Here is a 25,215-nt window from a genome sequence, read left to right as displayed (position 1 = left end):
ATAGGGGAGCAGGCTGAACGTCTGATTGCTCACAGAGTTTTAAAAGTCAGGAAGTGACTATACACAATGAGAGATTGCTGTCCCAGAGAAGGGGACAGAGAAGAGTTCTCCCCAGCAAGGAAAGCTGGCACAGTCCCCTGGGCTCGCTGGACGGTGGTCGCAGAACCTGCTGGGACTGCCTGGGTTGTTAATCCCAGGAAGAAGGAAGGACGTGAGACCGTGCTGAAGCGGGGATGTCCTGTCCTTAACTTTGGTCTTACAGAGGAGATATTCTCTGAGCTCTCATGGGGCTGAGCTCCCCTAGGAAGGAAGGACGTGAGGCCGCGCTGAAGCGGGGACGTCTGCTCCAAACCCTGGAGCAACAGATAAGCGAAACACTTTATTGCTGTGTTCAGAGACTATATAGGTTCAGCTATAATGGTACCTGTTTGGGGTGGTAACCAGCTTAGCTGTCCATCCAGGTAGTATGGGTTGAAGCTGAATGTGCTGTAGTTAGTCTCCTAAGAGGAGTAGGAGTTTATTTTATGATTTTGTTTTGACTTAAAGGGACAGTGGACCAGTGGATTATTTATCCTTGTAAATAAACCCCATATATTGAAATACTACGTTTCCTGTCTTAAATCTTGGATATAAGATTCTACGCTGTGACAGAGACATCACAATTGGTGGAGTTTAATGCAGGCAGCCCAAAAGGCACTGAGCAGCAGAAACTGGGCTTGAAAATAAATGCGGGGATTTAAAATGGCCACCCAACTGAAGTGAAAAAATGAATTATGCAAGTAAAGTCTGTCTCACTGTGTATGACCAGTTGTGCTTACAGGAAACACAGGGAAAGATATGAAGAATTGAGGAAATAGCGCCTCCAGGAGGCCAAGGTGAAGAATACACCTGAAGGTAGAAAAATGGAGGATACAATGTGTTTTATGTGAAATGTGCCAGGCGACACAAAACAATGTCCTTTCAGGAATGGGTATCCTGGCGTGCACCAGAAATGTTTATGGTGTGAAAAGCTGGACTACACCAAACACTGCCCCTTCAGGCTGGATGAGGACGATGACGATTATGATGACGACGAGGTTGAGGAGGAGAACTCCTATGGGTCCCACGAAAAGGATAGTCTCCATTTTCAGCAGACGCTCCAGAACTTTTTTACCCTGTGTGTACAGGAAGGCGTGGGTCAGAATAGACCAGAGATGAGCTACAGCCCAGAGCGCTTGGCGCAATCGTCACAGGAATGACGACTAGCTTTGGGATGACAAAGGCTACTGCTACCGCCATATACAGAGAGCCGAGCAAATAAGAGGAAACGAGTACTGACTGGAAACTGTACTATGAGATGTCTCAGAAAGACGTTCAAAACTTCATGACAGAGTTAGAAGTTTCTCAGCAAGAGGCTCGCGTGCTCAAAGCAGAGCTTGGTAAGGTAAAGAAAGAGATACACACCCTCGGCACAGAGCTGGAACTCACACCATGAGGTGCACGGTCTCAGCACAGGTCAGTGAATTGAAGGATGCTGAGGAAGAGATCCTGATTCGTTTAGAGACGGTAAAAAGAGCAAATACAAGTCTGAGACAGAAAATTTCAGACTTGACTGACCAGATCAGTGAAGGAAATAAGAAGCTTTGCCAAGCAGAAAAAGTGAAGAAGCAATTGAACCAGGAAAAGTTAGAAGTGCAGGAAGCACACCTACTGCAGAGCCAGCTGAAACGTCTGCGCAGGTGTCTGCAGGAGGCCAAGGAGAAACAGACGGATGCCGAGGAAAAGAAGCGAGTTCTACAGAAAGAAAGTTTCCAGGCTTCTCACAAAGTACAAGTGCTAAGAATATGAGTACACAGTATGTCCCCGAAGAGCAGTATGAGGAGCTGAAGGCCACACTGCGCGTCACCAGTGCATCGCTATAGGTGGAACTTAGATGCCAAGTGACTCTGTATGAGAAAAAACTGGAGCAAGAGCTGGAAGAGCAGAGAGGCTGCTCCATCCCCATGAGTCAGTACGCCAACAAGAAAGAGGCGTTGAAAACAGAAGCAGCGGCGATCCAAGCGAAAAAAACTGCAGAGCTCCAAAATATGAAGGAGGCGCTGATGCAAACCCAGAGCAAGCACCGGGAAGAGGTGAAGGCCCTGAGAGGGGACTTGCAGGATCAAACTGAAGAACTGCAGATGCAGATTGCTGAGTGCAAGATACAGCTCGCCGAGAGGGAGGAGGTGTCCGTCCGTCAGGTGGCCTGCCGGACATTGCGCTATGAAACCGAGATGGCTGATACCCGCAAGTTGCTGGACCACACGGCCAATGAGAGGGCCCGGCTGGAACTGGACAAGGTCCGGGAGGAGCACCGGCAGCTGCAGGTCAGAAATAGAGAACAGGAAACAGAGTTAAGCCTTGCGCCTAACCAGCTAGGAGATGTGGAATCGCAACTCAATGCCAACGAAGCTGAACTAGCAGCTGCACTGAGTGGAAAAAGAAAGGCAGAAGGACAGCTTCAAGACCTGAGGAAGAACCTGGAGTCTGAGCATGCTGGCCGCAAGATGGCAGAGAAACAAAAGCATGACCTGGGCGACGAGCTCGAGGCTCTGAAGACTGAGCAGGACGTTACGTTGGACTCTACTGCTGCCCAGCAGAAGGTTTCTCAGATGAAGTTGGAGAAAAAAGGTTACAAACCTAAAACAGACACAGGTCACAGAAGCAGTACATAGAAAAGATGACGGTAGAGTTAAAACAAAAGGAAGTTATGTGGAACAGTAATGCACAGGTGTCTTCACTACAGGAAAAGGTATTGTCCCAAGTGTCTGTATCCCAAAGAACCTAATGCCCATGAAGATAAGGGTACAGTGAGAGCTGGGGACACAGCTCAACTACAAAACGAGATGGCAAAGTTTGAACCGCCTGAGCAAGTTGTGCGTAACTGTAATCGTGACTACAATACCGTTGCACTACCACAGTCTACTTTCCACAAGGCATGAAATGGAAGGACTAAGTTGCGATGGAGAAGCACAGTAAGAATCCAATCGTACTGCAGTGCCCATGGGGTTCAAAGTGGATTCCTTGCCATGAGGGCAGCCGCTGTAAAGATACAGTCTCGGATGAGAATGGGACGGAAGTGTGTCTGTGATCAGAAGATGATAAAGACCTCACAGATTGTCCAGCGACACTCCCACCGGAGTAAGTTAAGGGATCAAGAAAGAAGGACTCAAGCCTACGAATCTGCCGACTGTAATAGAGAGGCGCCATGGGGTGCACTTGGGGTTAATAAGAATCCCACCCAAGTTGAAGTACTGAAGATAAATGTTGTGGAACCAAATACAGAACTTGTGGTAAATGACCAGTCTCAAGTCTCAAACGCTGAAGGTACGCTGATAAGGAGACCTGGAGAAAGGTCCAAAAGCCATCAGCGCTAAAGCGGAGATACTGTCTTTACAAGAGAAGGCCAGTCACTGGCGAGTAAACGCAATGAAGAGGCTGGTACACGGGCCACGTCACAGGACAATGTTACGCTGGGGAGGGGGACATGATATACCATTACTATCCTCTAGGTGCTGGAATAGTGCAGCTATGGGACTTCCCAATGCACAGAGAATAATTCTTCCTAGAGAAGCCAGCAGCAGCTGCTGCCTAATTGAGCAGGCTGAATTCCAGATTGCTCATGGAGTTTTAAAAGTCAGGAAGTGACTATACACAATGAGAGAGACTGGTGTTCCCAAAGAAGGGGGACAGAGAAGAGTTCTCCTCAGCAAGGAAAGCTGGCACAGTCCCCTAGGCTCGCTGGACGGTGGTCGCAGAGCCTGTTGGGACTGCCTGGTTGTTAATCCCAGGAAGAAGGAAAGACGCAAGACCGTGCTGAAGCGGGGATGTCCTGTCCTTAACATTGGTCTTACAGAGGAGAGATTCTCTGAGCTCTCGTGGAGCTGAACTCCCCTAGGAAGGAAGGACGTGAGGCCACGCTGAAGCGGGGATGTCTGCTCCAAACCCTGGAGTAACAGATAAGCGAAACACTTTATTGCTGTGTTCAGAGACTATATATATGTTCAGCTATAATAGTACCTGTTTGGGGTGGTAACCAGCTTAGCTGTTCATCCAGGTAGTAAGGGTTGAAGCTGAATGTGTAGTTAGTCTCCTAAGAGGAGTATGAGTTTATTTTATGATTTTGTTTTGACTTAAAGGGACAGTGGACCTGTTAATGTATTATTTATCCTTGTAAATAAACCCCATATAGAGAAATACTACGTTTCCTGCCATAAATCTTGGATATAAGATTCTACGCTGTGACGGAGACATATATATATATATATATATATATATATATATATATATATATATATTATACCTTCCAGTGAGCTCATTTTCAAGATGTATCTTTCTTTCTAGTCTTTGTTGTAAATGGGGGGGGGGGGGGGGTACTCTTAGTACGTTATGTCTGTACTCTGTGATGTTGGTAGAATTTTGCATACTTACATCAGTCTGGTGCAGATGGTACTGAGCAGCACACGGATTTCATGGAGTTCATTGCTGGCAGTTGTTCTGTGTAGGAGATGTGCACAGAGGGTGAACACCAGAGACGTTTTTAGTAGAGATAAAAAAGGTAGCCTTTATTAGCTAGCAGCTTGAAACAGAGAACAAAACGATGGCAGAAAATAATAACCAGACCTCATCCCATGTAGGGGACTGAGCAACACTCAGCAGTCCCTATCTGAGGACTGGAAGGCTAGGCCTCTTACCAACCTTTGACACGATCCCAAAGAAAGGTACCTGTAGGCAGGGTGCTCTCCACATCAATCCAGGGTCTGTGGTGGTATCTGTGGGGTGATCCCTCTGGTGGGTTCCAGGAACCGGTGTTCCATGGAACAGAGTCTCTCTTCCTCTGGGATCTCTCTGGCAGCACAGACTCTCCCTGTGCTAGAGATCTCGGCAGTATCTGCGGCAGGTTTTTAAGCCTACTTGATGAGCCAGGCGGAGACGGGTCAATTAACTCCAGCTGAAATTAACCAGATCGCTGCTGGACTCATCAGCTGAAGACAGGCTTTATTTTTGAAGCATTTTAGACAGGGGAAAGGCCCGGTTACCGTCTGGTTCTGGAGGTTGTTGGTGTAATGCTGGTCTGTGATGCTGGTGCTGGGTGATTGTTCCAATTCTGCTGTTTGTGTGGGTGCCAGTGTGGGCATATCTGTGTGGGTGCCAATGTGGGTACCTGTGTCTGTGTGGGTGCCAGTGTGGGCATATCTGTGTGGGTGCCAGTGTGGGCATATCTGTGGGCGTGTCTGTGTGGGTGCCAATGTGGGTACCTGTGTCTGTGTGGGTGCCAGTGTGGGCATGTCTGTGTGGGTGCCAGTGTGGGCGGGTCTGTGTGGGTGCCAGTGTGGGCGTGTCTGTGTGGGTGCCAGTGTGGGAGTGTCTAGGTGCCAGTGTGGGCGTGTCTAGGTGCCAGCATGGACGTGTCTAGGTGCCAGTGTGGGCATGTCTAGGTGCCAGTGTGGGCATGTCTGTGTGGGTGCCAGTGTGAGCGTATTTGTGTGGGCATGTCTGTGTGGGTGCCAGAGTGGGCGTGTCTGTGTGAGTGCCATTGTGGGCGTGTCTGTGTGGGTACCTCTGTGTCTATGTGGATGCCAGTGTGGGCGTGCCTGTGTGGGTGCCAGTGTGGGTACCTCTGTGTCTGTGTGGATGCCAGTGTGGGCGTGTCTGTGTGGGTGCCAGTGTGGGTGTGTCTGTGTGGGTACCAGTGTGGGGGCGTGTCTGTGTGGATGCCAGTGTGGGCGTGTCTGTGTGGGTGCCAGTGTGGGTGTGTCTGTGTGGGTACCAGTGTGGGCGTGTCTGTGTGGATACCAGTGTGGGCGTGTCTGTGTGGGTGCCAGCGTGGGCATGTCTGTGTGGGTGCCAGTGTGGGCGTGCGTGTCTGTGTGGGTGCCAGTGTGGGCGTGTCTGTGTGAGTACCAGTGTGGGTGTGCCTGTGTGAGTGCCAGTGTGTGGGTGCCAGTGTGGGCGTGTCTGTGGGAGTGCCAGTGTGGGCGTGTCTGTGGGAGTGCCAGTGTGGGTGTGTCTGTGTGAGTGCCAGTGTGTGGGTGCCAGTGTGGGCGTGTCTGTGGGAGTGCCAGTGTGGGCGTGTCTGTGGGAGTGCCAGTGTGGGCGTGTCTGTGTGGGTGCCAGTGTGGGTGTGTCTGCGTGGGTGCCATTGTGGGCGTGTCTGTGTGGGCGTGTCTGTGTGGGTACCAGTGTGGGCGTGTCTGTGTGGGTGCCAGTGTGGGCGTGTCTGTGCGGGTGCCAGTGTGGGCGTGTCTGTGTGGGTGCCAGTGTGGGCGTGTGTGTGTGGGTGCCAGTGTGGGCGTGTGTGTGTGGGTGCCAGTGTGGGTACCTCTGTGTAATCTGGGACCATGGTGCAGTGTCCTGTCCTGCAGGGGGTATTTGCCTGTTGTCTCCAATGTGCCCTCTTCCAGGGTCATTGCAAAGTAGCACAAGCCTTGCTGGTTGAGGTGCACATTGTCATACAGATGTTGGGGTATGATGGAGTCGTGCTGAGCCAGGTGCACGTGGGGGGAGAGATGTTCTAGATAGTAGGAGTTAATTTAGTTATTTTATTTATGTATAATATGTTTTACCAGGAAGTAATACAGTGAGAGTTACCTCTCGTTTTCATGCATGTCCTGGGCACAGAGTTATGATAACAATGCATGATTACATGAAGTGAATATAGGTTAGACATTATATACAGTTAGGTCCAGAAATAATTGGACACTGATACAAGTTTTGTTATTTCGTCTGTGTACCAAAATAAATTTAAGTTACAGTTAAATAATGAATATGGGCTTAAAGTGCAGTCTATCCGCTTTAATTTGAGGGTATTCACATCCAAATTGGAGGAAGGGTTTAGGAATGACATCTCTTTAATATGTAGCCCCCTCTTTTTCAAGGGACCAAAAGTAATTGGACAATTGACTCAAAAGCTGATTCATGGACAGATGTGGGCTATTCCTTCGTTATTTCATCATCAATTAAGCAGGTAAAAGGTCTGGAGTTGATTCCAGGTGTGGCATTCGCATTTGGAAGCTGTTGCTGTGAACCCACAACATGTGATCAAAGGATATTTCAATGCAAGTGAAACAGGGCATCCTTAGGCTGCAAAAAGAAAATCCATCAGAGAGATAGCAGGAACATAAGGAGCGGCCAAATCTACAGTTTGGTACATTCTGAGAAAAAAAGAACGCACTGGTGAGCTCTGCAACACAAAAAGGCCTGGACGTCCACGGAAGACAACAGTGGTGGATGATCGTAGGATCCTTTCCATGGTAAAGAAAAATCCCTTCACAACATCCAGCCAAGTGAAGAACACTCTCCAGGAGGTAGGCATATCATTATCCAAATAGGGGGAAAAAAGGATATAGTAGCGCCAACCGTGTGTTGATTCAAATGCAGATATTCAATAAATGCACAGAGAAGTCCCGCTGCCAGAGTTCATAGAGGTGATTCAAAATCCTCCACACAATGTCAATCAAGAAAAAAAGGAGTCCTCCGGCGCGTGGTTATACTCGTGGTTCCCAAGACATGTAGGGAGAAAATTAAAACAACAAACCACAGAAGAGGGGTGGTTAAAATGGAATTAATATGCAGCCTAATGTTGATTGGCATTAGACAGAAGAACACTTACATAAACTGCAGATCCTTGAGAAGAGATTCTTCTTAAAGGTGCTTCAAAACATAAAGGAGAAGGATATAGTGTAAAAAACGTTTAATGAAGAAATAAGTTTTAAAAGAGAATGCTCACTCACCAACGACCATAGGCATATGGCATTGAAAGGGTTTTCACTCTGGACTCCACAAGCCTCTCCCTTGTATCTCAAGGCGTCGGTGCGGCGTCTGTCTCGGCGTAGGAAGTGACATCAGCTGTCAGCCACCGTAGCTGGAAGGAAAAAGCTCTACCGGCTTTAGGATTGAACTACTGCCGATGCGCATGTGCAGGAGCAGAGCTGAAGCAGGAGGTCAGTGAAGGGAACAACCAGAGCGGTGCACAAGCCCAGGAGAGTTCCCCGCTGACGCCGACAGCTGATGTCACTTCCTACGCCGAGACAGACGCCGCACCGACGCCTTGAGATACAAGGGAGAGGCTTGTGGAGTCCAGAGTGAAAACCCTTTCAATGCCATATGCCTATGGTCGTTGGTGAGTGAGCATTCTCTTTTAAATCTTATTTCTTCATTAAACTTTTTTACACTATATCCTTCTCCTTTATGTTTTGAAGCACATTTAAGAAGAATCTCCTTCTCAAGGATCTGCAGTTTATGCAAGTGTTCTTCTGTCTAATACCAATCAACATTAGGCTGCATATTAATTCCATTTTAACCACACCTTTTCTGTGGTTTGTTGTTTTAATTTTCTCCCTACATGTCTTAGGAACCACGAGTGTAACCACTTGCCGGAGGACTCATTTTTTTCTTGATATCATTATCCAAGTCTACCATAAAGAAAAGACTTCACGAGAGGAAATACAGAGGGTTCACCACAAGGTGCAAACCATTCATAAGCCTCAAGAATAGAAAGTCCAGATTAGACTTTGCCAAACAATATCTAAAAAAGCCAGCCCAGTTCTGGAACAGCATTCTTTGGACAGATGAAACTAAGATCAACCTGTACCAGAATGATGGGAATAAAAAAGTATGGAGAAGGATTGGAACGGCTCATGATACGAAGCATACTACATCATCTGTAAAACACGGTGGCGGCAGTGTGATGGCATGGGCATGCATGGCTTACAATGGCACTCGGTCACTAGTGTTTATTGATGATGTGACAGAAGACAGAAGCAGCCGGATGAATTCTGAAGTGTATAGGGATATATTGTCTGCTCAGATACAGCCAAATTCAGCGAAGTTGATTGGACGGTGCTTCACTTTACAGATGGACAATGACCCAAAACATACTGCGAAAGCAACACAGGAGTTTTTTAAGGCAAAGAAGTTGAATATTCTGCAATGGCTGAGTCAATCACCTGATCTCAACCCGATCGAGCATGCATTTCACTTGCTGAAGACAAAACTTAAGCAGAAAGACCCACGAACAAACAACAACTGAAGACAGCTGCAGTAAAGGCCTGGCAAAGCATCACAAAGGAGGAAACCCAGCGTTTGGTGATGTCCATGCGTTCCAGACTTCAAGCAGTCATTGCCTGCAAAGGATTCTCGACAAAGTATTAAAAATGAATATTTTAGTTATGATTGAGTTAATTTGTCCAATTACATTTGAGCCCCTGAAATAAGGGGACTGTGTATGAAAATGGTTGCAATTCCTAAACGTTTCATATAATATATTTGTTCAACCCCTTGAATTAAAGCTAAAAGTCTACACTTCTACTGCATCTCACTTGTTTTATTTCAAATCCATTGTGGTGGCGTACAGAGCCAAAATTATGATAATTGTGTCAGTGTCCAATTATTTCCGACATAGGATGCACAGTTAGAGATAATATATATTATAGGCGTATGTAACAGTTACAGATTAGATAAAAATGTGAGACAGCTTTAGTTTTGAAAGAACTTAGACTGGTGGTGGATGTGAGAGTCTCCGGTAGACTGTTCCAGTTTTGGGGTGCACGGTAAGAGAAGGAGGAGCGTCCGGATACTTTGTTGAACCTTGGGACCGTGAGCAGTCTTTTGGAGTCAGATATGTAGGTCTCTCTGTATCTCTTTTCATATCTTTTTCTCTCTCACTATATCTCTCGCGCTCTCTGTATCTCTCTCCCTCTCTCCCTCCACTCTCTAGCCCGCTCTCTCTGTATCTCTCTGCCTCCCTCTCTGTATCTGTGTGTGTGTGTGTGTATCTCTCTCTGTATCACTCTGTATCTCCCGGTCTACCTCACTCTCTCTGTTTCTGTGGCCCTCGCTCTGTCTCCCTCAGTCAGTCTGTCTCATGGTAGCCGTGTAATCTCTCATTGTAGTTACTCCATAGAGCCGCTCTCTGACCCTGACAGTCTGTTCTCCATTCACCCTGAGGATGGGACCCTCAGAACCAGCGTCCCACTGGACCGGGAGGGGAGGGAGGAGCACAGCGTGACCGTGCGAGCCACTGAGACCGGTGAGGGGGGGTGGGGGGAGCATAGCGTGACCATGCGAGCCACTGAGACCGGTAAGTGGGGGTTGGGGGAGCATAGCGTGACTGAGCAATACACTGAGACCGGTGAGTGGGGGGGGGGGGGAGAATAGCGTGACCGAGCGATACACTGAGACTGAAACCAGGGAGTGGGGGATGGGGGGGTGGTAGCAGTGTGACCGTGCGATACACTGAGACCGGTGAGGGGGGGGGGAGCACAGGTGACCGTGCGAGCCATTGAGACTGAGACCGGTGAGTGGGGGGGGAGCATAGCGTGACCGTGCGAGCCACTGAGACTGGTGAGTGGGGGGGGGGAGCATAGTGTGACCGTGCGAGACACTGAGACTGAGACCGGTGAGTGGGGGGGGAGCATAGCGTGACCGTGCGAGCCACTGAGACGGAGACCGGTGAGTGGGGGGGGGGGAGCATAGCGTGACCGTGCGAGCCACTGAGACTGTTGAGTAGGGGGGGGGGAGCATAGCGTGACCGTGCGAGCCACTGAGACTGAGACCGGTGAGTGGGGGGGGGAGCATAGCGTGACCGTGCGAGACACTGAGATCGGTGAGTGGGGGTTGGGGGAGCATAGCATGACCATGCGAGACACTGAGATCGGTGAGTGGGGGTTGGGGGAGCATAGTGTGGCCGTGCGAGACACTGAGATCGGTGAGTTGAAGGGGGGGGGAGCACAGTGTGACCGTGCGAGAGACTGAGACTGATGTGGGGGGGGAGTATTGTTCTGGCTCTTGTGTTGTGATACACAAACTCATTGTTTTTACTGTGTTTTGTCTTGTGTATGTCTCTGTTGTGTTGTTTTGGGTGTCTCTGTGTTGTGTCTCTGTGTTGTGTGTCTAAGTGTTGTGTTGTTTTTTCAGACAGCCCCTCCCAGGTGTCACTGGTTGGAGTTGTGATTCAGGTGTTAGATGTGAATGACAATCCCCCAACTCTGGCCGAGGTGTACAAACCGCACGTATGTGACAACGCAGAACCCGGACAGGTGTGTGCTCAGTGTGTGTTACATATTTGTAAAACCCCCCCTATATCTCCTCCTAGTGTCCCATATAACCTCTCCCTATAACTCGTCCTATTACCCCATATACCCGCTCCCTATAACTCCTCCAATTACCCCATATACGCGCTCCCTATACTGTATCTCCTCCTATTACCCCATATACGCGCTCCCTATACTGTATCTCCTCCTATTACCCCATATACGCGCTCCCTATACTGTATCTCCTCCTATTACCCCATATACGCGCTCCCTATACTGTATCTCCTCCTATTACCCCATATACCCGCTCCCTATAACTCCTCCTATTACCCCATATAACCTCTCCCTATAACTGCTCCAATTACCCCATATAACCACTCGAATACCCCAAATAATCTCTCACTATAATTCCTCATATTATCCCATATAACCGCTCCATATAACGCCCTATACATCAAATTATATTGTAAGCTCTTCAGAACAGGGACTACTTATTCCCATGATCTGTTATTTGTAGTTCTTGTCATTTATAAGTATATTACTGCTGTCAAGCGCTGTGAAGCGCTACTGTATGTACATTAATGGCGCTATATACATAAAAATATACCCGCTCCCTATAACTCCACCTATTACCCCTCCCTACAACTCCTCCTATTACCCCATATAACCTCTCCCTATAACTCCTCCTATTACCCCATATAACCTCTCCCTATAACTCCTCCTATTACCCCATATAACAGCTCCCTATAACTCCTCCTATTATTCCATATAACCTCTCCCTATAACTCCTCCTATTACCCCATATACCCGCTCCCTATAACTCCTCCTATTACCCCATATAACCTCTCCCTATATCTCCTATTACCCCATATAACCACTCCCTATAACTCCTCCTATTACCCCATATAACCTCTCCCTATAACTCCTCCTATTACCCCATATAACCCCTCCCTATAACTCCTCCTATTACCCCATATAACCTCTCCCTATATCTCCTATTACCCCGTATAACCGCTCCCTATAACTCCTCCTATTACCCCATATAACCCCTCCCTATAACTCCTCCTATTACCCCATATACCCGCTCCCTAAAACAGAGGCTGAAACAGATAACGTATCCCGGGAAAACTCTGACTCAGATCCTGACAGTTTAAATCAATCAACTGCCAGGAAAAACCCAAAGGGTGAAACTGCTAAAGAAAGGAAAGCAAAGGACCGGCGGCTAAAGGTTTCTACAGGAGACGGTAACAGCCCTGAAATAGGGTCCAGAGACCTCGGGGAAGGGGACTCACCTCAGGGTGTAACAAATTATGAGTAAGGGTCTGCTCCAGAACTTCCAGCATCCCAGGGGTTAATAGCAGAAGCAGCAGAAGATTTGGTTAAAAGACTATTGCATGCAAAGAAAGCAGCAGACACCTGTGAGGTTAGGTTATCTGCGAGTCCCACCCTGGGAGAAGTTAAAGAAATTACAAAGAACTCTGAACAGCAGCAAAGCAAGAATTTAGAAACTCTGAGTGGAGATCAGCTGGAAATGGAGTTTGTGCCTGAGAGCAGTGAGCCAGAGAATCTATGCTCACCTGGACTTACAGAACCACCCCCATGCTTATTAGCTGGTCCTGGGATTCAGAACCCCGAGAGGGGAGAACAGCAGGTGCTAATTAGCAGCAATGGAGACAGCATTAACCCTGTAGTGCCTGGGAGTGAAATGAAGGTCGTAGAGACTGAAATTGCTGCTCCTATCCAGATAGCTCCTGATAAAAGAGTGGCCCAATCAGAAGATGGGCTAAAGCAAAGTAATGGTATTACATTAGCCCCAGTTTATACAGCACCTCATTCAGCCTGTAGTGGGAGATCCTTTGTAAGGCTAAGGCCCCGGTCACGGCGCTCTAATGCGCGCCCGCGCTTTCGGCTGCGCGTTCCGGCGATTCCCCGGTCTGCAGCTCACTGCAGGAGCAGAGACCGGGGGGGGGCGTGCCAGAGGAGTGACGGGGACGCGGCCATGACGTCACCCGGCAGGTTCGCCCTCATTGGCTGAACCACCGGGGGCGTGCCTAGCCGCTCGACGCGAGTTCCTGCTCTCAATTCTATTGAGAGCAGGAGTAGCTCTCGCGCGAGCGCTGCGCCCCCCCCTCGCAGCGGGCCCGGCGCCGTTGCGGGGAGGGCTCTGGTGAGCGCAGCGTCCGCCACAGCGGACGCTGCAGCATGCAGCGGGGGCAAGGCCTAAGAGCTGTGGCCAGAAATGCTCAACCTTTGAATAGGAGAAATGTGGTAAAGTTGAGGTATAAAAGCGGAGAGGAGATGAAGCCTGACAGGATTTTTATTGGAAGACATCTAGTAAAAGAATCATTGGGCTTCAGAGCAGACGAAATGTATGCTCTTATCCATGTTCCAGGCTCTTGTGAGTATGATGTCAGCTTTAAGAGACCTCAAGTTTTGAACTATTTCTGGACAAGATATGAGAGTGTTAAAAACACTGAATTATGGAAGTCCTTTGTCCTATCATAATTGTGTAGAAGCTTGGCATAATATTTCAGGAATATGGGCTCAGGAAGTGGATTTTGAAGAAAATGAAGCACTTTTTGATCGCGCCTTGAAAGTTGCTGACAGAATTTGTCCAGATCAGCCTGGGAAAGGAGTTTGCCCAGATCTACTGGTGGAAGAAAAATGTACAGATTGTGTAAACATTGCCCTGTAAAGACGTGTGCAGAGGTACGCAATGGAGACCGTTTAAAGTGAAACTAAAATTAGGCTTTATTGCGCCTGTTCCTTTAACACAGAAAAACATTAAAAATAAACAAAAGAAAAACCTACTCCGCTTTGGAGAATATCTACACATTTAGTTCAGCCCTTTCTAATTGGGTGGGTAGCTAAGCTAATTACCACCCCCAAAACACACATATATATATATATATACAGATATACAACAGTCCCATAAGAAAGTCTCTTATCTGTTTCTTGTAGCTGTAGGGGAAGGCTTCTCTGCTCTCCTGGGTCCGCACCCTTGTGTGTTATGGCAATGTCCGTGTCCAGGTTTAGAGGTCTTGTCCCCTTTGTCTTGCTGTCAGCCTGCAGTCCCTCTGCAGCTCAAAACATCTGTTGTTCCCCGGGTCAGCCCTAGTTGTGGGCTAAGGAAATCTCTGCAGTCTTTTCCCTTGGTCAGCTCCCTTGTGAGCTGAGGAATATCTGCAGTCTTTCTTTCCTTGGTCAGCTCACATGTGAGCTAAGGAATCCGCTTCCTGTGTTTCACATGACACTATTTCACAGAGCTCTGATTAGGCAGGTGAAGTCTGGTTGATTGCCTGTTGCACTTAACCATCTCCCTGCTGGATTTAGAGGCATTTTCTTTAACAGGGATATGTCCCTGTTACAGGCCCAAAGAATATTAGAAGATCCCTTGAGAGGGAACCTCCTCAAACTCACTGGAAGAAGAATTTACAGATTGTCTAGACATGCCCCATGGACTATTAGAAGATCCCTTAGAGGGAACCTCCTCAAACTCACTGGAAGAAGAATTTACAGATTGTCTAGACATGCCCCATGGACTATTAGAAGATCCCTTAGAGGGCACTTCCTTCTAACTCACTTCTAGAAGGAGAACAGTCTGAGAAAACAATGGATGAACTTACTAAGAGTGTAATCCTGGCGTACAATAAAGATAAGAACAGAACGCAGAATTGGATACAGACTAAAAGAAGGAAGAAGGGCACCGTAAAAAGACTTGGAAGGACTCCGGAATCCTACAGGTCCCGCTGGTAAAGTTCCTCAGGTGCCTGTAAAGAATCGTTTTTCTGTTCTTAGGAGGGATTGGGGTTCAAGAGCGGAAGATCCTGATGACGTAGAGGAACTTTCCTTATCTGAAGAGGAGCATAATATGGACCTTTCCATAGAGACTCGGACATGATCCCACCTTCGGTGGCCATTAAGAGGTTTGGGTCATTGGGGGATAATGTGAGGGAAAAGAAGAATAAGTAATATCGGTTTTTTTTTGTGTGGCTAATAATGTTTGTTTATAAATGAATCCTTTAAAGGTAGCAGCTATTAATGTGGCAGTTACGGCTCTTATTTAGTTTCAGTTAAAATGTATATGAGGGAAATGTGAAGGTGCTGCTGAGAGGGGACAGGTTGGAACAGATGCTGAGCTGATATGTGTATAGTGTAAGTGAGTACACAATGTGCCGTTTCTGTTTGTAAATTGTTCTATGAAATGTAATGTGGAAAAAATGTTCAATAAAAAGAGTTCCTCCTATTACCCCATATACCCGCTCCCTATAACTCCTCCTATTACCCCATATACCCGCTCCCTATAACTCCTCCTATTACCCCATATAACCGCTCCCTATAACCCTTCTTATTACCCCATATACCCGCTCCCTATAACTCCTCCTATTACCCCATATACCCGCTCCCTATAACTCCTCCTATTACCCCATATACCCGCTCCCTATAACTCCTCCTATTACCCCATATAACCGCTCCCTATAACTCCCCCTATTACCCCATATACCCGCTCCCTATAACTCCCCCTATTACCCCATATACCTGCTCCCTATAACTCCTCCTATTACCCCATATACCCGCTCCCTATAACCCTTCTTATTACCCCATATACCCGCTCCCTATAACCCTTCCTATTACCCCATATACCCATTCCCTATAACCCTTCTTATTACCCCATATACCCGCTCCCTATAACTCCTCCTATTACCCCATATACCTGCTCCCTATAACTCCTCCTATTACCCCATATACCCGCTCCCTATAACCCTTCTTATTACCCCATATACCCGCTCCCTATAACCCTTCTTATTACCCCATATAACCGCTCCCTATAACTCCCCCTATTACCCCATATACCCGCTCCCTATAACTCCCCCTATTACCCCATATACCTGCTCCCTATAACTCCTCCTATTACCCCATATACCCGCTCCCTATAACCCTTCTTATTACCCCATATACCCGCTCCCTATAACTCCTCCTATTACCCCATATACCCGCTCCCTATAACCCTTCTTATTACCCCATATACCCGCTCCCTATAACCCTTCTTATTACCCCATATAACCGCTCCCTATAACTCCTCCTATTACCCAATATACCCGCTCCCTACAACTCCTACTATTACCCCATATAACCGCTCCCTATAACTCCTCCTATTATCCCATATAACCGCTCCCTATAACTCCTCCTATTACCCCATATTCCCGCTCCCTATAACTCCTCCTATTACCCCATATAACCGCTCCCTATAACTTCTCCTATTACCCCATATAACCCCTCCCTATAACTTCTCCTATTACCCCATAAAACCCCTCCCTATAACTCCTCCTATTATCCCATATAACCCCTCCCTATAACTTCTCCTATTACACCATAAAACCCCTCCCTATAACTCCTCCTATTATCCCATATACCCGCTCCCTATAACTCCTCCTATTACCCCATATAACCCCTCCCTATAACTTCTCCTATTACCCAATAAAACCCATCCCCATAACTCCTCCTATTACCCCATATAACCTCTCCCTACAACTCCTACTATTACCCCATATAACCTCTCCCTACAACTCCTACTATTACCCCATAAAACCCCTCCCTATAACTCCTCCTATTATCCCATATACCCGCTCCCTATAACTCCTCCTATTACCCCATATAACCTCTCCCTACAACTCCTCCTCTTACCCCATATAACCTATCCCTATAACTCCTCCTATTACCCCATATAACCTCTCCCTATAACTCCTCCTATTATCCCATATAAACCATCCCTATAACTCCTCTTATTATCCCATATAACCTCTCCCTACAACTCCTATTACCCCATATACCCGCTCCCTATAACTCCTCCTATTACCCCATATACCCGCTCCCTATAACTCCTCCTGTTACCCCATATAACCTCTCCCTACAACTCCTCCTATTACCCCATATAACCACTCCCTACAACTCCTACTATTACCCCATATAACCACTCCCTACAACTCCTACTATTACCCCATATAACCTCTCCCTATAACTCCTCCTATTATCCCATATAAACCATCCCTATAACTCCTCTTATTATCCCATATAACCTCTACCTACAACTCCTATTACCCCATATACCCGCTCCCTATAACTCCTCCTATTACCCCATATACCCGCTCCCTATAACTCCTCCTGTTACCCCATATAACCTCTCCCTACAACTCCTCCTATTACCCCATATAACCACTCCCTACAACTCCTACTATTACCCCATATAACCACTCCCTACAACTCCTACTATTACCCCATATAACCTCTCCCTATAACTCCTCCTATTAGCCAATATAACCTCTCCCTACAACTCCTATTATCCCATATAATAGCTTCCCATAACTCCTCCTATTATCCTATTTAACCCCTCCCTATAACACCTATTGCTTCTCTCTCTCTCTCTCGCTCTCTCTGTCTCTCTCCCTCTCCAGGTTATTCAGACAGTCAGAGTGAGAGACGCTGACATCGGTAGCAGTCTCTTCTCCTTCCAGAGTCCGGGAGCCCTCTCTGATGGCAACTTCTCTATTCGAGACAACAGAGGTGCGATCTGCTGCGCTCTCTCTCTTGCTCTGTGTCTCTCTCTTTCTGTCTCACAGATGGCAGCACTCTCTTTCTTGCTGTCTCTCTCTTACTCTCCTCCTGGTGTCTCTCACAGATGGCAGTGCGTCTCTCCTGGTGAGACAGAGCGGTTTCTGGCGGTCTCGCAGAGACATCTTCCTGGTGCCCATAGAGATAAGAGACAGCGGAGACCCACCCCTGAGCAGCACAGACACCTTGACTGTCTCTCTGTGTCACTGCGAGACAGACGGAGCGGTCCTGACCTGTCACATGACCCCAGGGTCAGCGGCTGGACTCAGCACCCCCGGCCCTACTGGCTATTCTGGCCTGTGCGCTGAGCCTTCTGGGTAACCACTTATACCAACTAGTGCAACTAATACTACTACCACTAATACTACTACCTTCTACTGCCATTAGTACTACCATTACTATTGCCTTCTACTACCACTAATAATACTAATACTGCTACTAATACAATACTACTACCTTCTACTGCTTCTAATACTACAGTATCTATACTACTACCTTCTACTGCCACTAAAACTACTAATACGACTACTTTCTACTATAACTACCACTAATACTATTACTACTAATACTACCTATACTACTACCATTTACTGCTTCTAATTCTACCTATATTATCTATACTACTACCTTCTACTGATTCTAATACTACTATCCACGCCGACTCTTCTCTGTCTTTGACTCCCTACTCAGACCACCCTCTACTGCCTGTTCTTCTTCCTCCATCTCACCTCAGGACTTTGCCGACTATTTCAAGGAAAAGGTGAAATCCATACGTCAGGCCATCCCGTCTGTATCGTCCCCCCATCCTACACCTCTTCCTAACTCTCCTCCTGCATTCCTTGACTCTTTATCTGCCGTTACTGGAGGAGGATATGTAGTTGCTGATCTCCTCTTCTCCCTCTACCACCTGTCCTCTTGATCCCATCCCCTCCCATCTCCTAAAACCTCTTGCTCCTACTATAATCCTTACGCTCACACACATTTTTAACTCCTCCCTCTACTCTGGTACCTTTCCCTCTTCCTTCAAACATGCAACAGTTATACCATTACTCAAAAACAGCAAGCTTGACCCTACCAGTCTTTCTAACTATCAACCTGTCTCCCTCCTGCCTTTTACCTCTAATCTCCTTGAACGTCTTGTATTCTCTCGCTTGTTCCATTTTCTCAACACCTATTCTCTCCTAGACCCTCTACAATCTGGCTTCCGCACTGCTCACTCCACTGAACCAGCCCTCAGTAAAATAACTAATGACCTCCATGCTGCCAAAGACAGAGGTCATTACACTCTGCTCATATTACTTGACCTCTCTGCAGCATTTAATACTGTGGACCACCCTCTTCTCCTCCACATTCTCCATACTCTTGGCATTCGTAACAAAGCTCAATCCGGGATCTCCTCTTACCTCTCCCATCGTACTTTCAATGTCTCTTTTGCAAACACCTCCTCCATCAATCTCTCTGTGGGGGTACTCCAGGGCTCTGTCCTGTGACCCCTTCTCTTTACACACTCTCTCTAGGTGACCTAATCACATCCCTTGGGTTCAAATATCACCTCTATGCTGATGACACACAAAATTACTTTTCTACCCCTGACCTTATACCTGCTGTACAGACTAAAGTTTCTGAATGTCTCTCTGGAATATCATCCTGGATGGCCCTCCGCTGACTTCAACTTAACATGGCAAAAACAGAGCTTCTCATATTTCCTCCCAGACCTGGCCCTACTTCCTCCTTCCACATTACTGTTGGAAGTACTATTATTCACCCAGTAGTACAAGCACGCTGCCTAGGGGTCACACTCGACTCCTCTCTCACATTCTCTTCTCACATTCAAAAGGTAGCAAAAAACTGTTGTTTTTTTCCCCGCAATATTTCCAAGATACGCCCTTTCCTCTGTTGCTCGACTGCAAAAACTCTGACACAGACCTTCATTCTCTCCTGTCTCGACTACTGTAACCTCCTGCTGTCTGGCCTTCCTGCCTTCCCTACAATCTATCCTAAATGCTGCTGCCAGAATCACTCTACTCTTTCCGAAATCTGTCTCAGCGTCTCCCCTGCTGAAATCCCTCTCCAGGCTTCCTATCAAATCCTGTATCACATATGCAATTCTCCTCCTCACTTTACACTCTTCTACTCCTCCTTACATCTCAGCCCTAATTTCTCGCTACGCAACATCCCGACTCTTGCGTTATGCCCAAGGATGTCTTCTCTCTACCCCTTTTTGCATCTAAAGCCCTCTCTCGCCTTAAACCTTTCTCACTGACTGCCCCTCACCTCTGGAATGCCCTTCCCCTCAATACCTGACTAGCAGCCTCTCTATCCACCTTTAAGACCCACCTTAAAACACACCTGCTTAAGGAAGCATATGAGTAGCTCCATGGCTGATAATTAACACCTCATACATTAACCTTTGCCCCCTGCAGATGCACTTACCAGAAAGCCCTCCTACTGTCTCTGTACGTTCTTACTACCAAAAAATTAGATTGTAAGCTCTTCGGAGCAGGGACTCCCTAAATGTTACTTTTATGTCTGAAGCGCTTCTCCCCTTTATGTGTTATTTGTATTATTTGTTATTTATATGATGGTCACTTATATTACTGCTGTGAAGCGCTATGTACATTAATGGCGCTATATAAATAAAGACATATATACATACATACATACATACATACATACATACATACATACATACTATTACCTTCTGCTTCTAATACTACCTATACTACTACCTTCCACTGCTTGTAATACTACTAATACTATCTTCTATTGCTTCTAATACTTCCAACTTCTACTGTTTCTACTACAACCTTCTACTGCTTCTAATAGTACCTATACTACAACCTTCTACTGCTTCTAATAGTACCTATACTACAACCTTCTACTGCTTCTAATAGTACCTATAATACAACCTTCTACTGCTTCTAATAGTACCTATACTACAACCTTCTACTGCTTCTAATAGTACCTATACTACAACCTTCTACTGCTTCTAATAGTACCTATAATACAACCTTCTACTGCTTCTAATAGTACCTATACTACAACCCTTCTACTGCTTCTAATAGTACCTATACCACAACCTTCTACTGCTTCTAATAGTACCTATAATACAACCTTCTACTGCTTCTAATAGTACCTATAATACAACCTTCTACTGCTTCTAATAGTACCTATACTACAACCCTTCTAATAGTACCTATACTACAACCTTCTACCGCTTCTACGGCTGCGCTTATAGTGCCGGCGCCGGCGCCACCGACGTTGTGTCAAAACAAATGTATTGATGCCGCAGCGTGCGCTTATAGTAGGCGCAACGCGACGGCTTGGTCGCGATCGCTGGAAGTCATCTCAATTTGATTTTTCCAGGAACCGCAGCCTGACGTCAGCATCGCCGTCACGGCGACAGCACTATAAGCACGGTCTAATACTACTTATACTACCACCTTCTAATACTAATAATACTAGTACCTTCTACTGCTTCTAATACTACTAATACCCATCCTACTGTCTAATATATACTGGACATACAGATAATCATTTTCCATCTCTCTCTCCCTGTTTCCTCCCTCTCCCTTCCCACTGTCGCTTCTTCTCTCCCTCGCAATCTCCCTCCCTTCGTCCTTCGTCCCTCTCTCTCACCTTCCCTCTCCACTCTCCCTCTCTCCCCCTACCCCTCCCTCCATCTCTCATACCCAATCCCCTCCCCCCCCCTTCTCCACCTCTATTTCCCCTTTCCTGGCCTCATTCCCCCTCCCTCCCTCTCTCCCACCTTTCCTCTCCACTCTCCCTCTCTCTCTCCCACCTTCCCTCTCCACTCTCTCCCCCTGCCCCTCCCTCCATCTCTCATACCCTCTCCCCTTCCACCTCTTTTTCCCCTTTCCTCTCCTCATTCCCCCTCCCTCTTCTCTCCCCCTCTCCTCCCCCCTCTCTCCCACATTTCCTCTCCACCCTCCCTCCCTCTGCCCCTCCCGCCATCTCTCACACCCTCCCTCCCCTCTCCCTCCTTTCATCTCCATTGTCCCTCCCCCCGCCTTCTTTCTGTATCCCCTCTCTGCTCCTTTCCCCCTTCCTCTCCTCTCTCCCCCTTCCTTTCTCTCCCCCCTCCCTCTCTATCTCCCCTCTCTCCTCCCCTCCCTCTTACTCCCCCTCCAACTCTCACCCCCCCTCACTCGCCCCCTCCCAGCCCTGGTATCCCTGTTCTCCCTGCAGCGCAGACACAAGCCTCCCCCCGTGTCCCTGTACGAGGACGAGGACGTCCGTGAGAACATCATCACGTACGATGACGAGGGCGGCGGCGAGCAGGACACGCAGGCCTACGACATGTCCGCCCTGCAGTCCCTTCAGACCGGCCTCACGGGGGGCTTCTTCCACCCCCCACGGCGGGACGTCCTGCCCCGTGCCCTCCCCCCCCCAGCGCCTCCCACAGCGACCCCCCGCCGACATGCAGCGGTTCCTGGGGCGGCGGCTGCGGGAGGTGGAGGGAGACCCCGCCGCTCCCCCTTACGACTCCATCCAGGTGTACGGCTACGAGGGAGGGGGGTCGTCCGCGGGGTCTCTCAGCTCGCTCACCTGCAGCTCCCGGGGGGAGGACGAGCCGGCGGAGGGGGATGCGGACGAGATCTGGGACTGGGGACCCCACTTCAGGACCCTGGCGGAGATCTACGGGCCAAGGGGGGGGAGAGACCACCGGGACCAGGATTAACCCCTTCCCGGCCAGAGAGACTCACAGAGCAATGATTAACCCCTTCCCTGCCAGAGACTGGCATAGCAATTATTAACTCCTTCCCTGCCAGAGACCCGAAGAGTAGTGATAAACCCCTTCCCTGCCAGAGAGAACAGAGCAATGATTAACCCCTTCCCTGCCAGAGACCAGCAGAGCAATGATTAACCCTTTCCCTGCCAGAGACCCGCAGAGAAATTATTAACCCCTTCCCTGCCAGAGAGACCCACAGAGCAATGATTAACCCCTCCCCCGCCAGAGACCGGCAGTGTTTCTGTATGAAGGTCCTAGAGGGGCTGTGAGATGTTCGTATTCAATTCTTCCGGTATTCCCAGCACTGTGTTTTTCGCCGGGGGTGTCTCCGCGCGCACGCTCACCCGTGTCACCGCTCACACGCACGCCCCGATGTCATACGTGTCATTTATTGAAAACAAACATTTTATTTTCGAAATAAAAATCTAAAATATGCAACTGAAATATTGTGTGATGATAATGTAACAGTGCTATATATATATATATATATATATATATATATATATATATATATATATATATATATATATATATGTACATACAATTTGTGTGTGTGTGTTTGTGTGTATATATATCATCTCCAGCCCTGGTCTCCCCACTGCTGGATGAATTCTCCCTGTAACAGGGACTTATCCCTGTTTAAATTAAGCAGCCTCAGAGCTCTGAGAATCCAACAGAGAGATAGTTAATTGCAGCCACTCAATTAACTAGTCTCCACCTGGACTAATGAGAGCTATGTAAAAAGCCTCATGTGAGACACAGGAGGGAGATTCATTAGCTCACATTTGGGCTGACAGAAGGAGAGCAGAGAAGTCTGCACACAGACACTGTCTTGAGCACAAAGGCTGTGCTGAGATCAAGACACCCAGACACCTATATTTCCTGGACACAGAAGACCCACGAACCTGCCAGAGACTGACATGGAGGGCCACCTGCTTAAGGTACCTGCTGAGACTTTGGGGTGATAGGCTGGTAATGGGAATATCCCTCCAGTCCTGCATATAGGGTCTGGGGAAGTAAGTTAGCCCTTACAAAGGGATAGGGTTTGGTTATTTTGTTGTTTTTGTATATTTCGCCTGGATAAAGGAACAGGCTCAATAAAACCAAGATATAACTTCACCCAAATCGGTCTCCATTATATGAACCTCTGCACACATCTCTTACATAGTGCCATACATACATACATACATGTACCTCAGCACACATCTCTTACATAGTGCCACCCATACATACATACATACATGTACCTCTGCACACATCTCTTACATAGTGCCATACATACATACATACATACATGTACCTCTGCACACATCTCTTACATAGTGCCATACATACATACATACATGTACCTCTGCACACATCTCTTACATAGTGCCATACATACATACATACATGTACCTCTGCACACATCTCTTACATAGTGCCATACATACATACATACATACATACATACATACATACATGTACCTCTGCACACATCTCTTACATAGTGCCACCCATACATACATACATACATGTACCTCTGCACACATCTCTTACATAGTGCCATACATACATACATACATACATACATACATACATACATGTACCTCTGCACACATCTCTTACATAGTGCCACCCATACATACATACATACATGTACCTCTGCACACATCTCTTACAGTTACGTTATATGAACAGAGGTTACACATTTAATGTACAGACATTTTATGGACAGTCAGAGATAATATATGTAACCCCTCTATTTCCAGTCTATAAGTGCTTTGGCAGGGCCCGAGACCTTCCTCCCTTAGTACATATGTCCAGTCTATAAGTGCTTTGGCAGGGCCCGAGACCTTCCTCCCTTAGTACATATGTCCAGTCTATAAGTGCTTTGGCAGGGTGCGAGACCTTCCTCCCTTAGTACATATGTCCAGTCTATAAGTGCTTTGGCAGGGCCCGAGACCTTCCTCCCTTAGTACATATGTCCAGTCTATAAGTGCTTTGGCAGGGTGCGAGACCTTCCTCCCTTAGTACATATGTCCAGTCTATAAGTGCTTTGGCAGGGCCCGAGACCTTCCTCCCTTAGTACATATGTCCAGTCTATAAGTGCTTTGGCAGGGTGCGAGACCTTCCTCCCTTAGTACATATGTCCAGTCTATAAGTGCTTTGGCAGGGTGCGAGACCTTCCTCCCTTAGTACATATGTCCAGTCTATAAGTGCTTTGGCAGGGTGCGAGACCTTCCTCCCTTAGTACATATGTCCAGTCTATAAGTGCTTTGGCAGGGTGCGAGACCTTCCTCCCTTAGTACATATGTCCAGTCTATAAGTGCTTTGGCAGGGCCCGAGACCTTCCTCCCTTAGTACATATGTCCAGTCTATAAGTGCTTTGGCAGGGTGCGAGACCTTCCTCCCTTAGTACACCATAATTGGACCCATAAGTAAAACCAGATGAGACTTGTATATATATTTACTGGTGATTTCCTCTTAGATAAACCACTATTCACTTAACACAATATATATATGTATACATTACACAGCCAACGAGGACACTTCGTTATTATCCATATTCGTCTTCCCAGTGTCCCATGTAGCAGCTAAATAACCCCATATTAATGCCGGCAGGGCGCTGGCACTCTTATTTTTAGGGTGACGTGTATTCACGCTGCAGGCCTGGTAAGGGTGAAACGTGTGAGGTGTGGGTGTGTAATTCACAAAGGAAAGGGTCTCCCGGGCGTTCTCTTATCCGGGGGCACCGTAACACCGGCAAGTACAGTATCTGGGTCTCTCGCTGTGGGATCTTCTCCTAAACCCCACTCCTCT

At 47.5% G+C, this 25,215-nt stretch overlaps 1 protein-coding gene across 1 annotated transcript in view; it reads left to right on the top strand.

Annotated features, from left to right (window-relative positions):
- The window catches only part of CDH24 (cadherin 24), a 110,090-nt gene extending 87,233 nt beyond the window's left edge, over positions 1-22,857 (top strand). The window contains 7 exon segments of the mRNA XM_075569102.1: positions 9,912-10,048; positions 10,936-11,057; positions 17,504-17,612; positions 17,728-17,933; positions 17,935-17,977; positions 21,844-22,054; positions 22,056-22,857. Of these exon segments, the coding sequence (XP_075425217.1) occupies positions 9,912-10,048; positions 10,936-11,057; positions 17,504-17,612; positions 17,728-17,933; positions 17,935-17,977; positions 21,844-22,054; positions 22,056-22,362 (1,135 nt within the window). The 3' untranslated portion in view covers positions 22,363-22,857.
- Positions 22,858-25,215: the final 2,358 nt, after the last annotated feature.

Source organism: Ascaphus truei, chromosome 13 (genome assembly GCF_040206685.1).
Source record: "Ascaphus truei isolate aAscTru1 chromosome 13, aAscTru1.hap1, whole genome shotgun sequence".
NCBI classification, from domain to species: Eukaryota; Metazoa; Chordata; class Amphibia; order Anura; family Ascaphidae; genus Ascaphus; species Ascaphus truei.
Note: the sequence above shows the minus strand (reverse complement) of the source record. Positions and strands in the feature narration are given on the sequence as shown.